At 39.7% G+C, this 17,735-nt stretch overlaps 1 protein-coding gene across 1 annotated transcript in view; it reads left to right on the plus strand.

The window, feature by feature from the left end:
* Positions 1-1,653: 1,653 nt before the first annotated feature.
* LOC114545576 (ATP-binding cassette sub-family G member 2-like) overlaps positions 1,654-17,735 on the plus strand; it is a 38,201-nt gene continuing 22,119 nt past the window's right edge. The window contains 6 exon segments of the mRNA XM_028563953.1: positions 1,654-1,921; positions 6,210-6,272; positions 7,896-7,963; positions 9,081-9,196; positions 14,734-14,793; positions 16,346-16,460. Coding sequence (XP_028419754.1) covers positions 7,907-7,963; positions 9,081-9,196; positions 14,734-14,793; positions 16,346-16,460 — 348 coding nt within the window. The 5' untranslated portion in view covers positions 1,654-1,921; positions 6,210-6,272; positions 7,896-7,906.

Consider the following 17,735-nt stretch of genomic DNA (forward strand, 5'->3'; position numbering starts at 1 on the left):
TGTAAATGTTATTCTGATGTGTGTACATTGTTCTTCTTCTTTTGAGCTACTGTAGCACAGGAATTTTCCAATTGTGGGATCAATAAAGACTTTGAGTTCGTGAAAAGCGCTATATAAATTCAATTTATTATTATTATTATTATCTTATCTCTTAGCTTATCTTAGAACATAACAGTACGCGGCGGCAAACAGGTGAGTTATATACAAATTCACCCCCAGTACAGTAGTTATAATTAAGGGTGACTTTAGCTCTATAGACCAGGCTGTAAACAGGTTTATATCTGCTGTGAGGTTGAGATTTTTTCAACATGGGTGGAGGATATTATGGAGGATATATTTATTCATAATTCAAAATATACCCTCCATAGTCTATGCCAGTGTTTCTCAAATGGGGGTACGTTTACCCCAAGGGGTACTTTGGAGGACTTCAGGGGTATACGTGATCGCTTTTTTCTACGTTTTTGTCGCTGTTTTTAAAGTTTTTGTCACTATTTTCTACCTGTTCTTGCCTTCCTTCCTTCCTTCCTTCTACTGTCTTCATTTTTTCTCCATCTTTGTCGAAGTTTTTGTGGCTTTTTTCAAAAAACAATTCCGCTTTTTACAAAGTTTTTGTCGCTGTTTTTCTAAGTTTTTGATACTATTTTCCACCTATTCTTGCCTTAATTCCTTCTTTCTACCGTCTTTTTACGTTTTTTTTAAAAGGTTTTTGTTGCCTTTTTTCACATGGTTGTTGTTTGGTAGATGTATCGCTGGTCAGGGGGGTACTTGGCTTAAATACACAATTCAAATGGGGTACATTATTCAAAAAAGTTTGAGAACCCCTGATCTATGCTATGGGGTTTGACTGGCCTCAAGTGGCCACTCCATGAACTGCAGTTCAGCCTCTGAGCTGACGTATTAATTTTAAATATAAACACATATAACAAATATAATTTTTAGCATCTCACTGGCAGCCTAAAATATTAAAATACTTTAACTGATATAACGTTAACTTAATTTTGTATCACAGTCACTTAACTTTATGATAGGTGACTTTTTTTATGGACACCCTGCAGCCAATCAGAATCGAGAATTCACCCAGACCATTATAATGCTTTCCTCACCACTTCTCTCTCACACTCCCCTCTCTTTCTCTCTCTCTCTCTCTCTCTCTTTCTCCTCTCTCTCTCTGTCTCTCTCTCTTCTCTCTCTTTCTCTTCTCTCTCTGTCTATCTCTCTTCCTCTCTCTCTCTCTCCTCTCTCTCTCTGTCTCTCTCTCTTTCTCTTCTCTCTCTGTCTATCTCTCTTCTCTCTCTCTCTCTTCCTTCCTCTCCCTCTCTCTTTTCCTTCCTCTCTCTCTTCCTCTCTCTCTCTCTCTCTTCTCTCTCTGTCTCTCTCTCTTTTCTATCTCTGTCTCTCTCTCTCTCTCTTCCTTCCTCTCTCCCTCTCTCTCTCTCTCTCTCTCTCTCTCTCTCTCTCCTCCCTCCCTCTCCCCTCTCTCTCTCTCTCTCTCTCTCTCTCTCTCTCTCTCTGACGTCTCTTTGTTTACATTCCACGGATGAAAAGACTTCCGCAGAGGATACAGCGGTGTATACTCGCACCTCCAGCGAGCCTCCTTCGCCTCCCCCACCCCTTCTTCTCGATGAGCATTTTGCAATTTTTTTTTTTTTGGGACGCCACATGGCGCGCTGAGATCGATTTCCGGTTCGCACACGTGAGGAATGAGAAGGCATAAAATCGGGGTGTAGGGTAGTGCTCCCGTTTTCAGCCTAATTAACAGTTTTGTTGAGATGTCAGTCTAGTGCCTGCAATCTTAATTCTACTTGGCACTGTTGTTGTATTTCTCTTATTTTTGAGACTGTAGGGTGCACAGTAAACACAGTGCAGCTCTGTTGGAGTCCAATTAGGTCCACTGATCACGAGAGGGAGCAAGAAGCCTGTTGTAAGTATTGAAAATGCTTTTCCAACTCCCTTGTTTTAAGCTCATTGAATGCACCTTCAACACTGTTGGACACTGTCTAAGCTTTGCATTCTTTAAGAAACTTTATGAGTCTTGTAAATGTCTTTAAATGTTATTTTTTCCTGTTAGTTTGGTGCAACACACAGCAGTGGTAGAATGTAAAGTATATACAGTATGTATATTTCCATTTTACGTCTAGCTGACGTTTGTACTTATTGTGCAGATTTTTCAATACAAATGTAAGACAAATATTGAATTTTTTAAATCCAATCCAAAGAAAAGTATTCCACACACACACACACACACACACACACACACACACACACACACACACACACACACACAGATTACACACACACACACACACACACACACACACACACACCTGTATTACTATCTTTGTGGGGACTTGTCATTGACATAATGCATTCCCTAGCCCCTTACCCTAACCTTAACCATCACAACTAAATGCCTAACCTTAACCCTTACCCTCACCTTAACCATCACAACTAAATGCCTAACCTTAACCCTTACCCTAACCTTAACCATCACAACTAAATGCCTAACCTTAACCCTTACCCTAACCTTAACCATCACAACTAAATGCCTAACCTTAACCCTTACCCTAACCTTAACCATCACAACTAAATGCCTAACCTTAACCCTTACCCTCACCATAACCTAATTCTAACCCTAATCCTAAAACCAAGTCTTAAAACGGGTACACACACACACACTCTTACACACACAAAGTTTAAGTGTATTGTTGAGTCAGTACGATGTCAGACTAAACAGGTTTAGGAAGAAGTTTTAAACAGACCAAGATCAGGACACATTCAAGTGGTCAAAGCATATTTAAAAAACAATAAAGACATAACGTAAGTTGTTGTTAGGAAATGTTCGCGATCCACACTCAGCAGCTGTTCTGGAGCTTTCAATCTAATCACAGGATCTTCATCAGCAGATGGAGAGAATGTAGCGTGTCTGCAAAACAAGTTTGGCCGCAGTTTGAACCTTCTGCAAGATTCAATTCTGATATAGCATCCAGGACCAGCTAGCGCACACACCGTGGATTTTGGAAGTTTGGTTAGCTAGTTAGCAGAGTATGCTAAATGTAGCCGCTTACGTGAAGCAGAAAAACACGCAGTTTTTAAATACATTCTTCGCAATTTAGCTGAAGCCAAAGTCTCACCAACGAGTATCTCGCAGGAAATACTTGACATTCAATGACGCACAACTGGAGATACGTTGGCAATAGGGTTGCATGATCTTGAAAAAATGTTATATTGCGATGTCGGTAATGACATCGCAATATACATCGATATTAATTTTGATATTTTTAATCATTTGTAAAATTACTGAAGTTATGGGAAAATGCATCAAAATAGTTTTCGTACTGCACAAGATGTATTTCAACTGACAACTCACATTGGACTGGTACAACAAATGTGTCTACAGAACAGGACATGTTTGGTCTGGTTGGACAGTGTGAAATAAATAAATAAAGAGCATGTTTACAGAACAGGATACAGTTTTTTACAATCACTTTGCTACTAATTTCAGAACCATGACGTCATTTTTCTTCTTATTATTTGTTGATTTTAACCAAAAGAAATTTTATTGTCACATAGGCTAATTATAACTGCTTTTACATCCATATTGTGCTACATTCCAACTGTATTGAAGGATACTGTGAAGGAGCAATTTCAGCTGTTGTGTGACCGTTTTCCATACATTCACGTTTGCCGTAAGGTATCTACCAGACGAAATAGCAACGCGGATTTCGGTGGCTCATTTACACTGCTACTTACAGGTCTGCGTTGCGCTCTGATGCTCCGAAACCCACGTTAGAGGCAACCTAAACATCGCTGCATGTCACGCTAGTAAACACTAATAACACGTTACACAGCAGGTAATGTTAGCCTACAGTTAGCCACAGTAAACACTAATAACACGTTACACCGCTGGTAACGTTAGCCTACCGTTAGCCACAGTAAACACTAATAACACATTACACAGCAGGTAACGTTAGCCTAACGTTAGCCACAGTAAACACTAATAACACGTTACACAGCAGGTAACGTTAGCCTACCGTTAGCCACAGTAAACACTAATAACACGTTACACAGCAGGTAACGTTAGCCTACCGTTAGCCACAGTAAACACTAATAACACGTTACACCGCAGGTAACGTTAGCCTACCGTTAGCCACAGTAAACACTAATTACACGTTACACCGCAGGTAACGTTAGCCTACCGTTAGCCACAGTAAACACTAATAACGCATTACGCAGCAGGTAACGTTAGCCTACCGTTAGCCACAGTAAACACTAATAACACGTTACACAGCAGGTAACGTTAGCCTACCGTTAGCCACAGTAAACACTAATAACACGTTACACAGCAGGTAACGTTAGCCTACCGTTAGCCACAGTAGTTACTGGATTAAACACGGCTAAAATGCTGACAGCTAGCTAAACAGTGTAGTGTGACTGTATTTCCAACAGCGGGATGTCAAACAGTCTGCTGCTAAAGCTATGAGCTAAAAGACACAAACTAGCACTATGGTCACTGCCCTTATACATCACATACGGGACATAATGTTGCATTTACTGGTAAACTGGTAAACATCGTGACGGGCTTATGATGACCGACTGCTACCTGTCGTGTAATTTTCCTCACGTTACTCTCTGTCCTCTGTGACTGTCTACATCTAGAAACTAAGCTGCGCGGTGCAGGGAACAACTCTGATTGGCTCATGGAAGCACGTGATCAGATAGATTGGCTTTGCAAAAACTTTGATAAGGAGCGCTCTATGAACGGAATGACCCATTTTAAATATCGCTCGATCACGCAAATTTGATCGTGGGAAGCCAAAATCGTGATCAACATTCGATTAATTGTGCCGCCCTACTCCAGACACACACAACTCAAAACGGCCGTCACTTGTAACACAGGCTGTCCGGTTGTTCAAAACACTGCATTGTGCATTCATATCTTTAAAGAAATATTGCACTTGCACAATCACTGGTGCAAAAAACAAATTTATGGTGAAATACCGTTGAAACGTTACTTTAGATCACCCACACACAAGCTACACCTAGTTTGACTGGGTCATTGTTCGTACAATCATTAAATAGAGTGTAGTAGAAAATAGGTGATACATGTTTCATTATGGTACTACAAGTAAATACATACCTGTTAAAGTACTGCAGTAGAAGAGAGAATACTACAGACCAATGTGGTATATATATATATATATATATATATATATATATATATATATATATATATATATATATATATAGTACAGGCCAAAAGTTTGGACACACCTTCTCATTCCTTACCTTTTTTCCAACTTCAGATTTTTCCCCAATTTCAAATGATGACCCGAAAGGACAATTTTGTCAACATCTGTTGTATCTAAAAAAAGATACATTTCTCTGTTTGTTCATCTCACTTCAGTTTTATTGGTGCAAAATGTGATTGTCAAGCAGACAAACTGACCAACACACACAGTACAGGCCAAAAGTTTGGACACACCTTCTCATTCAATGAGTTTCCTTTTTTTTTCTTTAGAAATAAACAACGGACAAATAGTCTTTAAACGCTTCAGATGTAAAGTTATTCGCTGTCAAGTGACGCCAAAATGAATGGGAGTCAATGGGATGCTAACGGGAGGTGATGGCCAGGTAGCAACAAAATGGTGCCATAAGATGTTTGAGTTCTGAAGCGAAGCTTACCCCCCCTTGTGTACTAGTGAAGATGTGTCCCTCGGATCACCCATCAAGGGGGATGCTCACCTGAAAACTTCACTGTCAAATACACTGCCAAGGTCCAGGACATTCTCTTAGGACGCGCTTGCACTTAAAGGATGTATTACATCTCGTCCTGTGTTCCCTGGAAAAAGAAAAAAAAGAAAACAGTCAAATAACAGATAATAATAATCAGCAATAACAAAAAAATATCATTAAGTTACAGTTTTAAACTGAAGAATTCCAACGAGTCTTCTTCCAGTTGGAGAAGTGAAAGAGAGCGAGTCACACACACACACACACACACACACACACACACACACACACACACACACACACACACACACACACACACACTCCCTGCTGCCCTTCTGCCTACTTCTGTTATCCAACCTACAGGTTACGAGAGTTACGAGGTTAGGTAACAGATCTCATAACACACACACACACACACACACACACACACACACACACACACACACAGTGAACTCCCAACGCTGCTGTTCTCTTTACAGTCCGTGTCCTGTGGTGAGTCCGTCCGTTCAGCAGCTGTTCTCACTACACTACAGCTTCAGCGGGTGAGTAACGAGCTCTGTGTGCTCTGCTGTCTTTTTAACCCTTAGCGTTGTCTTACTGTCGGCCGTGAACATACGGAAGTCCAAATAGAAAATTAACTATTTTTGTTGCTTTTTTTTACAACGTTTTTGTCAGGTTTTTCCAATAATTTTGATGCTTTTTTTGTCACTTTTATTTATTTTTATTTTTTTTAATACATGGTCAATAAACCTGGCAATTCCGTCCTAAATATGCTTTTAAACGAAAAAGTTTGACTCTGGTGCATTCACTAAAAGACACTAGGTTGCATTTTGGCGAGAGTTATGCTTTAACCCTCTCAAATTGACCCGTTTTTTCAATTTTCGTTTTTATATCAGAAAATATGGGACGTAGAAATAAGCAAGAAAAATTTAACAATTTAAAACGTTTGGGGGGAAAAAAGGTGTCAAAAACGTTAACGTTTTTTTTGTCAAGGTTGACAGGAAGGCAACACAAGGGTTAAATGACATTATACCTATTTTTTTGATTAGAAAAATGCAGAAATGATGGATTATTTTGCATACTAGTTAAGATCAGAGGATGTTGAGTGACTCCCACACAGTGGTATCTGTCAGAGTTTAGTCACGAGACCATTGAAACTTGTTTTTGAAATGCTATAAAATTGAATAGAATGCCCAAAATCATTGATTATACCTGCGAAGATCGTTGTATGGGATTCATGCATGCATCTATGTTATTTTTGGGCAATTTAGTTTAAAATATATATATATATATATAATTCTGTTAAGAAGGGTTAAGAAGATAAATCTCCAGTCTGCGTTGCTGTGGCTGAGATATATATATATATATATATATATATATATATATATATATATATATATATATATATATATATATATATATATATATATATATATATATATATATCGTCACGCAGTACAACGGAATTAAATTAAAAAATGATATATATACACATACACCAGCACATTCTCACCCAAGCACGTCTCGCACATACACATTCATCTCACAAATTAGGGCTGGGCAATATATTGATATTATATCGATATTGTGATACAAGACTAGATATTGACTTAGAGTTTGGAAATCTTAATATCGTAATATGCCATAAGTGTTGTCTTTTCCTGGTTTTAAAGGCTGCATTACAGTAAAGTGATGTACTTTTCTGAACTTACCAGACAGACTGTTGTAGCTGTTCTATTTGCCTTTACTCCACTTAGACATTATGTCGACATGATGGGAAGACAACACACACACACACACGCACGCACGCACGCACGCACGCACGCACGCACACACGCACGCACGCACGCACGCACACACTATACTGTACTTAAAATATGTCGATCAACATTCCCATCCCCAGATAGCGTTGAAGAACCTGCTCATCCAGCGTCTTACCCCACGTGTGTCAAACTCGAGGCCCGCGGGACAAAACACGGCCCCTCGCAGATTTAGATCAGGCCACAATATCAACTTAGGTTCACGATATATTTCGGCCTAACTAGTTTTTGTCGCTTTTACTAAAGATTTTGTCACCTTTTTGCCCTCGCTTTTGGTGCTGAACGGGAGACAGGACATCTGTCTCTACGAAATGTTGGTTACAGTGTTATGCGTCTTTGTTTCAGGGAGAGAGAAGATGTCGGAGAGCCGAGTGACGATAGATCTCGGCCGCAATGGAGCCTCAAAACACCAGGTAACTTCCTCTCTTGATGCTAACGCACAGGCGTAATCAAAACGGGCCTTTTTCTGACGTTTTTTGTCACATTTTCAATGTTTTTGGTGCTTCTCAAGACTGCTTAAGATCCTTAATCTTTCGGATTTGTGTCTGGATTTCTAGGCTAAGTTTTTGGCTTTTTTTCTGACATTTGCTGCCTTTTTCGACAGTTTTTATTTTATTTTTTTTTATTTTTTTAATCCAGACAGCCATGTCCCGGGACGTCCCATAGATAGTTGGAGATCTTATGGTGCGTTGTTTTTGTCTTGTAATCGCGACTAGTAGCTCGAGTGTGACGTCACATCCGTGTCGAAAAACGAATAACCGCGGGGTTGTTGCGTTCCTTTTGTCACACAATACTACGAGTCGGAGAAAAGACTGTAGAGACATGCCTATAGGTAGCAGTATACAGCACTATGTTTAACTCCTAATAAGACTGTAGAGACATGTCTATAGGTAGCAGTATACAGCACTATGTTTAACTCCTAATAAGACTGTAGAGACATGTCTATAGGTAGTAGTATACAGCACTATGTTTAACTCCTAATAAGACTGTAGAGACATGTCTATAGGTAGCAGTATACAGCGCTATGTTTAACTCCTAATAAGACTGTATAGACATGTCTATAGGTAGCAGTATACAGCACTATGTTTAACTCCTAATAAGACTGTAGAGACATGTCTATAGGTAGCAGTATACAGCGCTATGTTTAACTCCTAATAAGACTGTAGAGACATGTCTATAGGTAGCAGTATACAGCACTATGTTTACCACTTCTTCATCTGGTTACAACAAAGACAAAAGTGCTTAAAATTGTAGAAAACCACAATGTTTACTACGTGTGATGCACGACGTAGCCATCTTTGAAAGTGAACTCGGGGTCCTCTGAGTTCAGACGACTTGACGAGTCGTATATATACGACCTCGGTGGCGTTTTTTTTGCAACTTCCGGTTCGTAACTCCGCAAAACGACTCGTAGATCGACTTTGGTGGAGAAAAAGAACGCACCACAAGCCCAAAAGTTACACCCTTGTGCTTACATCACACACATTTTTATTTATTTTTTGTTTTTAGGCTGAACTGACTGTTTTTCAGTCCGCAGGTTCGGGCGCCACCGTTAGCTTTCACAACATCGACTACAAAGTGAGACAGGGAGGAAGCTGTCTGTGTCGGAAGAAGGGAACAACCAAACACATCCTCGTCGACCTCAAGTGAGTACGTGCCCGTTTGTCAGCTTACGACTCTTCATAAATAAGCCGTGCTAGTTTTTGCATAAACGTGGACAAATGGACTAAAATGTATTTATATAGCGCTTATTCTAGTCTTAACGACTACTCAAAGCTCTTCTACGTAGTACAGGAACCATTCACACACATTCAAACACTGTGGCCTAGGCTGCCGTACAATAGGGGTGGGCGGGGGGAAATCGATACAGCATAGTATCGCGATATTTTTCGTGGCAATACTGTATCGATACACCGACGCCAAGTATAGATCTTTTATGTTATATGTGTTGGTCAGTCTGTCTGCTTGACAATCACATTTTGCACCAAATAAAACTGAAGTGAGATCAACAAACAGAGAAATGCATCTTTTTTTAATTTTTTTTTTTTAGATACAACAGATGTTGATAAAATTGTCCTTTCAGGACATCATTTGAGATTGGGGAAAAATCTGAAGTTGGAAAATAGGTTAATACATTGCAGTATATCGCAGAATATTGCAATAACCTCTAAAATCGCAATAATAACGTATCGTGACATAAGTATCAGGATGATATCGTATCGTGAGGCCTCTGGTGATTCCCACCCCTACTGTACAAGGTGCCACCTGCTCATTATGGCAGTCTACACGTGTGTGTGTGTGTGTGTGTGTGTGTGTGTGTGTGTGTGTGTGTGTGTATAACAAATAATCAAAACTGGCCTTTTTCTGAATTTTTCTTTTTACGGTTCTTGTTGCTTTTTTTATTTTGCTTTTTTGGGGGGGAGGCACTTTTCTCTACGTTTTTTTTGCCTTTTTTGGTGCTTTTTTCAAAGTTTTTGTCGCCTTTTTTCAACATTTTGTTGCGTTTTCCAAGTTTTTGGTTCTGGCGAGAGCACAATTTGAATTTGCTCAGGGAGTCACTCTGGCATTGAGTAATGATGATCGTTAACTATGCCCTGGTAGCCGAGCTGCATACGTTTTTGTCTCCTTTTTCAACATTTTTGTCGCTCTTTTTAACATGATTGTTGCCTTTTCAAAGTATTTGTCGTTTTTTTTCAAAATCTTTGTCGCTTTTTTCAACGTTTTTGTCGCCTTTTTTCAACGTTTTTGTCGCTTTTTTCAACTTTTTTGTCGCCTTTTTCAACTATTTCAATGTTTTTGTCGCTTTTTTCAACGTTTTTGAAGCTTTTTTCATTTTTTTTTTGTATGTTTAGCACGTCTATAACGTGCTATGTATTTTTTTATTAAGAGAGAGCCACCTTCTATAACATTGAAAACTCTGGCTTTAGGCTCCACATTCTTTCGTAATCCCACTAATCTCTTACGAGGCAAACGTGACTCGATCAAGGCCCACATGGATCAAACGCACGCATGTTTGGAGCCAAAGGAAGGAAGTCTGCTTTGTCAAGAAACTCACTCTTCCTGTGTGACAAGCACACACCCGCATACACAATCTCGTAAAAAAACAAAACAATAATACCTAAAGCAACAAACAGAGCCAAAGGCAGGATGCCGAACTGCCTTTACACCTTTCAAACTCGACTCCCTGAGAAAGTTCAGGCTGTTCCATTCACAGAAACGTGTTTGCTGTCCAAAATATCAATACTGCCAAGGTGTGTGTGTGTGTGTGTGTGTGTGTGTGTGTGTGTGTGTGTGTGTGTGTGTGTGTGTGTGTGTGTGTGTGTGTGTGTGTGTGTGTGTGTGTGTGTGTGTGTGTGTGTGTGTGTGTGTGTGTGTGTCATCCTGCATTCCTGTGAATTTTTGCACATCAATTTATGATTAAAAATGGCTTTTTATTTATGTCAAAGGAAATTTTTATTCTCCAAAAGTTCAAAACTTTCTGCATATTCAAAATATCACCACGCGTTTCTGGAGGTTTATTTATTTTTTTTAGGAATCTTGTCCATCTACAACAAGAAAATAAATGAATGAATGAGATCTCGTTAAAGCCAGAAGCTCCAACGTTTAAATCTTACTTAAATCTCTTTTATTTTTCATATCCTGTTGTTGTTGTTCTTTAACCCCCCAAATTTAGCATTTTAAGTTTAGATATCCACATTTCTGACCGCACTCAAAGGCAGCTTAATTTCACTGAGAAAGGGAAATATTCTAAATATTATTATACCCGAAATATACACAGTATGTGAATACTCAATCATTCTTCCATTTCCACACCTCACGTAGAAACTCCTGCCTGGTGAAGTCCCGTCTGTGCTTGCCTCCTTCTTTCAGCAGCCTCCACCACCATCTGACACACACACACACACTTCTTTCTTTGACATAATGCATTCCCTAGCCCCTTACCCTAACCTTAACCATCACAACTTTTTTATTAATAAGGGAAAATCTTCCACTAATTAACCCTGACAAAGCACACCTGTGAAGGTAAAACCATTTCAGGTTACTACCTCATGAAGCTCATTGAGAGAACACCAAGGGTTTGCAGAGTTATCAAAAAAAGCAAAGGGTGGCTACTTTGAAGAATCTAAAATATAAGACATGTTTTCAGTTATTTCACACTTTTTTGTTAAGTACATAATTCCATATGTGTTCATTCATAGTTTTGATGCCTTCAGTGAGAATCTACAATGTAAATAGTCATGAAAAAATATAGGAAACTCATTGAATGAGAAGGTGTGTCCAAACTTTTGGCCTGTACTGTACATTTCTCTTCAACTTGTCCTACAGAACAATCCATTTGTCCTGGACAAACCTTAACGTCGAGTCCTGCCTGACCTTTCTTTTAGTGTTATGAAAACCCATCCAAGTCTTGGATAATAGGGCTATGTTATGAAAACTGCAGTTCGGTCAAAGTCCAGTATACGATACGGTGTGAAGAGGGTGGTTTTATTGTATGGTTTTATTGTTCAGCGTGTGTAATCATCAACCAGTCGGATTCAAAGTTTAAGGGTTGGTTCAGAGTTTTTATTTTTTTATTTTTAGAAACTTAATCTGTTCACGTGAGAACGTCTGTCTGTAGCCTGTCCTGACAAGTCTGTTTGTTACTTTTCGCATCAGTTATTTAGTTTTATTTTGAGAAACTAACCCTGTGTCTTTGGAGTCCTTCCAGCTACCGAATAAACTACTTTTTTTAGGCTACAAAGCACACCTTCTTTTTTCTGTTTTGTATATTGTAAATTGTATATTTTCTATAAATAAGAATCCGTGCATAAGTGAGTGTCTGTCTCGCACGCAGAGCTGAAAGCAGTTTGCCGAGCGCACGTGTTTCTGTTATCAGGAAAGCAGGAAGGTAAACATTTGCTTTGCAGGTTAAACACTGGGATGTGGGAGAACTCAGATTTGGCGTCTCTTCCCTTTTTGTATCGATCCCTTCCCCCCCTTCTGTCTATTTCTGTCAGTTGTTGTGTTTTTGTCTCATCAGAAAGTTCGGAAATTTGTGTTAAATCCTGAATTGATTTCCACTCATCTTGAGCCTCGTCCTCCTAAAGGCGCTGACGCACCGAGCCGATAATCGGCCGTCGGACTAGAGCTGGGCAACATATCGATATTATATTGATTTATATCGTGATATGAGACTAGATATTGACTTAGAATTTTGGATATCGTAATATCGTAATATGGCATAAGTGTCTTTTGCTGGTTTTAAAGGCTGCATTACAGTAGAGTGATGTCATTTTCTGAACTTACCAGACTTTAAAGGTGCTCTAAGTGATGTCACGTGTTTTTTAGGCATTTTTCGTCACATACAGCAAACATCTCCTCACTATCTGCTAGCTGTCTGTCCCCTGAACACACTGTAAAAAAAACGCGGTCTCTGTAGACAGCCCAGGCTCCACAAACGGAGAAGAGACTTTGAAATAAAGGATGCAAAAAAAATAAGTAAGAAAGATATGGAAAGAAAGGGGGGGGGAAAGGGGCAGATAAAAATAGGAAGCAAGCATGACAAGTTCCACCCTATTTAACACTAACACATAACAAAACTGCAGCATCAGGGTTTCAAGGGTGAAAATAATAAGGTCATGTTTGGAAATTTGCTGACTGTAAGTTTAAAATCACGTGAGGAAAACAAGAGGAACGAAGACCGAACAGAAACCTGCACTGTCATGTGTTGTAAGGAAATCAGTTTGCTGATTTATTCAGGAGGAAGTCCTTAACAATGAGCAACGGCAAAAAAAAAACACCAAAAGATGACTCAGACTTTTTTCAGAACAGCCACTGAAATGCCACGTTTTGCAAAACGACTAAATTCCTCTTTCGGTTCTTTTTAAAGGAAAACGCCGACTTATTGGGACTTTAGCTTATTCACCGTAACCCCCAGAGTTAGACTAGTCCATACATACCCTTCTCATCTCCATGCGTGCTGTAACGCTGTCTGGCCAGCTCCAGCATTAGCTTAGCCTAGCACAGATCCTGCAGGTAACTGGTTCCAACTAGCCTACTGCTCCGAATTGTGACAAAAGTGACAAAATAACTCCAACATGTTCCTATTTACATGTTGTGATTTGTAGAGTCTGGCGTGTACAAAAACAACGTAACATGAGACACAGCCATCTTCTAACAGTAAACAAACCGGGAACTATATTCTCAGACAGGCTTGCTGCGAGCATATCACTCCGCCCAAGTACTATATTCTTCCGCCTGAGAATATAGTTCCCGGTTTGTTTACAGTTAGAAGACGGCTGTGTCTCATGTTATGTTGTTTTTTGTACACGCTGTGACTCTATAAATCACAACATGTAAATAGGAACATGTTGGTGTTATTTTGTCACTTATTCGGAGCAGTAGGATTACTGGAACCATTCACCTGCATGTTCTGTGCTGGCCTGATGCCGCTGGAGCCGTCAGACAGCCTTACAGCACGCACAGAGATGAGAAGGGTATGTATGGACTTGTCTAACTCTGGGTTACGGTGAATAAGCTAAATTCCCAATAAGTCGGCGTGTTCCTTTTAAACATGAGACGATACCAGTTACCTAATCGCAGAGTTCACCAACAGTCACTTCAAAGAAACACAGAACGGAAACTGCCTCGTCATTTCACACTAAAACCACCATGAAAATAGAGATGAATGAGCAATAGGAGTGTGTAGATTGTTAGCTTAGCTTAGCACAAAGACAGGAAACGGAGGGTTAGAACTGTTAGCCAGCAGCTCTTAAACACATTATATCACATGTGTTTTAATCTGACCTGAGACTCTGGAACAAGTTACCCCCTGATATTCGCACTATCACAGATGTAGCTCTTTTTAGGTCCAAACTCAAAACGTATGTTTCGTCTGGCCTTTAATACATAGCAGTGGTGTGACAATTTCATTCTTTTGTTTCTGTGTAACCTTTTCCGATTTTACTGTTTTCTATTTTCATTCTTTCTATTGTATGACATGTGTTTCTGATGTAAAGCACTTTGGATACCTGCTGGTTTTTGTAAAGTGCTATATAAATACATTTTGATTGATAGATTGTAGAGAAACTAATGTGCGAGAATAACGAGGTCTCCCCATTTGACAGCTTTAAAAAGTTGTCAAATGGTTCCATTGACAAGACCAAAGTGATGCGAGTGTCAAGTTTCTCTCTTTCTGTCTCAGTGGGATCATGAAGCCGGGTCTGAACGCCATCATGGGAGCGACAGGAAGCGGCAAGTCATCGTGAGTGTCTTTTGTTAACTCGCACTTTACTTGAGCATTATCCATTTTATGCAACTTTTTATACGGTACTTTGACTCCAATACATCTAAAGTAGGGATGTCAAACTCATGGACCACATCCCCCCCCCCCCTAATTTGATCTCAAGTGGGCTGGACCAGTGAACTACTCCAGAAAGCTCAGAAACTTTATCCGCCAAAGAGTTTCTTGTCAGCTCGATGTTGGCAAACGCATGTTGCTTCTGCTACGACAGTGTTTTAAGGCAGTTTTTGCTGCCACTGCGTCTCGTTCGAAGACCATCGTAGGAGAGAGAGTAAAGTTACGGACCTGGGAAAGAGGGCTTATATTCATGCTCGATTGAAGAAATTCTTAGTCGACTAACACTCATTCAATCGTATCGACTAATCGATTAGTTGATTTAATCGACAGATCTGTAAATCTGAGTTTCTCAGCCAAAGAGTCATGCTAATAGCACCACTTTAATTCTTGTGTTTACCAGAGATGTGCTCGTAGGTGTCTTGGAAATAAGTAATTCAGCATGGGAACAAAAAAGCATAAAACATGACTAATGGACTAAAGAAATCTAAGTTGACTAAGACCAAAGCGACCGATTAATCGACTAAGAGGGAGCAGCCCTAATGTTCAGAGAAAAAAAACTCAGAATTTCAAGATCAAAGTTGTAAATTTACAGAAAAAGAACTACGATATTCACTGAGATTAAAGTGGTTAGAATTGGAATTAAAATACTTCTCTGCAATCGTCACACTTTTGTGAAGTCATCCAGTGGGCCCGATTGGACCCTTTGACGGGCCTGTTCTGGGCCGTATGTTTGACACCCCTGGTTTAGAGTAATGTACTTTCACACTTCAAGTACATTTGGCTGATACTTTTACGTAATTGAGGTTTTGAATGCGGGACTTTTACTTTAGCGTGGTATTACTGCAGCACTTACAGTACAGGCCAAAAGTTTGGACACACCTTCTCATTCAATGCGTTTCCTTTTTATTTTCATGACTATTTACATTGTAGATTCTCACTGAAGGCATCAAAACTATGAATGAACACATATGGAATTATGTACTTAACAAAAAAGTGTGAATAAACGAAAACATGTCTTATATTTTAGATTCCTCAAAGTAGCCACCCTTTGCTTTTTTATTAATAAGGGAAAAATTCCACTAATTAACCCTGACAAAGCACACCTGTGAAGTGAAAACCATTTCAGATGACTACCTCATGAAGCTCATTGAGAGAACACCAAGGGTTTGCAGAGTTATCAAAAAAAGCAAAGGGTGGCTACTTTGAAGAATCTAAAATATAAGACATGTTTTCAGTTATTTCACACTTTTTTGTTAAGTACATAATTCCATATGTGTTCATTCATAGTTTTGATGCCTTCAGTGAGAATCTACAATGTAAATAGTCATGAAAATAAAAAGGAAACTCATTGAATGAGAAGGTGTGTCCAAATTTTTAGCCCGTACTGTATACTTTTCTAAGGATCAGAAGATCTTCCAGTGAGAGTTGTTGTTGATGAGCTCCGTTTGTCGTTCAGGTTTCTGGATGTCTTGGCGGCCAGAAAGGACCCTGCCGGTCTGTCGGGAGAGGTTTTGATCGACGGGGCCCAGCAGCCTCCGAACTTCAAGTGCCTGTCTGGATACGTGGTGCAGGTAGGTGAGACGGACAGGAAGACGAACGGGAAGCCAGACCTGCGGAAGCCAAAAGATCGGCTCCGATTCAGGAGAGACCTTCCTGTTCTGAATCTGGACAGGAAGGGAAGCGCTCGCAACAATAAATACAGCTTCTTGGGTCAGAAACAACAGGGGCGTAAGCGAGCATCTGGAAAGCCTCTACCTCCTATGGGGAGATCCTGATGCTAACAAGCTCTCACCTCCCGTTAGCATCCCATTGACTCCCATTCATTTTGGCATCACTTTGACAGCGAATAACTTTACATCTGAAGCGTTTAAAGACTCTATTTGTCCGTTGTTTATTTCTAAAGAAACACGACAATGTATAAAAGGCTCCATTACCTTGTAGCTCACGTTATGGCTCCGTAGCAGACGCTTTTGTAAAAATAGACTAACGATTGTGTCACATAGTAGATGAATTGCCGTATAGTACAGGAGAAGCTCCCAGGCAGTTTGGAATCACATGAGCTGTTTAGGTTTAATTACTAATGTTAACTACCAAAGGGGGGTAAGCTTCGCTTCAGAACTCGAACCTCCTATGGCGCCATTTTGATGCGACAAAACGATCACCTCACTGTTAGCATTCCATTGACTCACATTCATTTTGGTGCCACTTTGACAGCGAATAACTTTCCATTTGAAGCGTTTAAAGACTCTATTTGTCCATTGTTTATTTCTAAAGAAACATGAAAATGTATAAAAGGCTCCATTACCTTGTAGCTCACGTTATGGCTCCGTAGCAGACACTTTTATAAAAATAGGCTAACGATTGTGTCATAATCACAAGACTAGTAGATAAATTACCATATAGTACAGGAGAAGCTCACAGGCAATCAGGGGGTACGTGGAGGCATACGGGAGAAGCCCGTAGAGAGTCCATGAAAGAATATTTCGGCCATGTCAGTGTTTCCTTAAGAAAAGGAACTGACACTTCGCTGCAACACAAACAAATATATTTATTCACACACAATGAGGCATATTTTCAGTTGTGATTGAACTGTATTTTTTTGAGTTACTATATAGGTCAACTTTGATCTTGACATATAGGCTAAGCATTCTGTAGCAAATAACAATTAACCCACTATTAATTACGTTATCTAAATGCAGTGTAACCACTGTAGCATGTAAATAATGCACCTACAATAAAAACGTTCTCCAAATATGCACTCTAACAATGCAGCCCTATTTCTGATACCGTGGGGGGTCACAGGCACGGTCAAATCAACATAGAGGAAACACTGTAATGTTTTGCTC

Source organism: Perca flavescens, chromosome 19 (genome assembly GCF_004354835.1).
Source record: "Perca flavescens isolate YP-PL-M2 chromosome 19, PFLA_1.0, whole genome shotgun sequence".
NCBI lineage: Eukaryota > Metazoa > Chordata > Actinopteri > Perciformes > Percidae > Perca > Perca flavescens.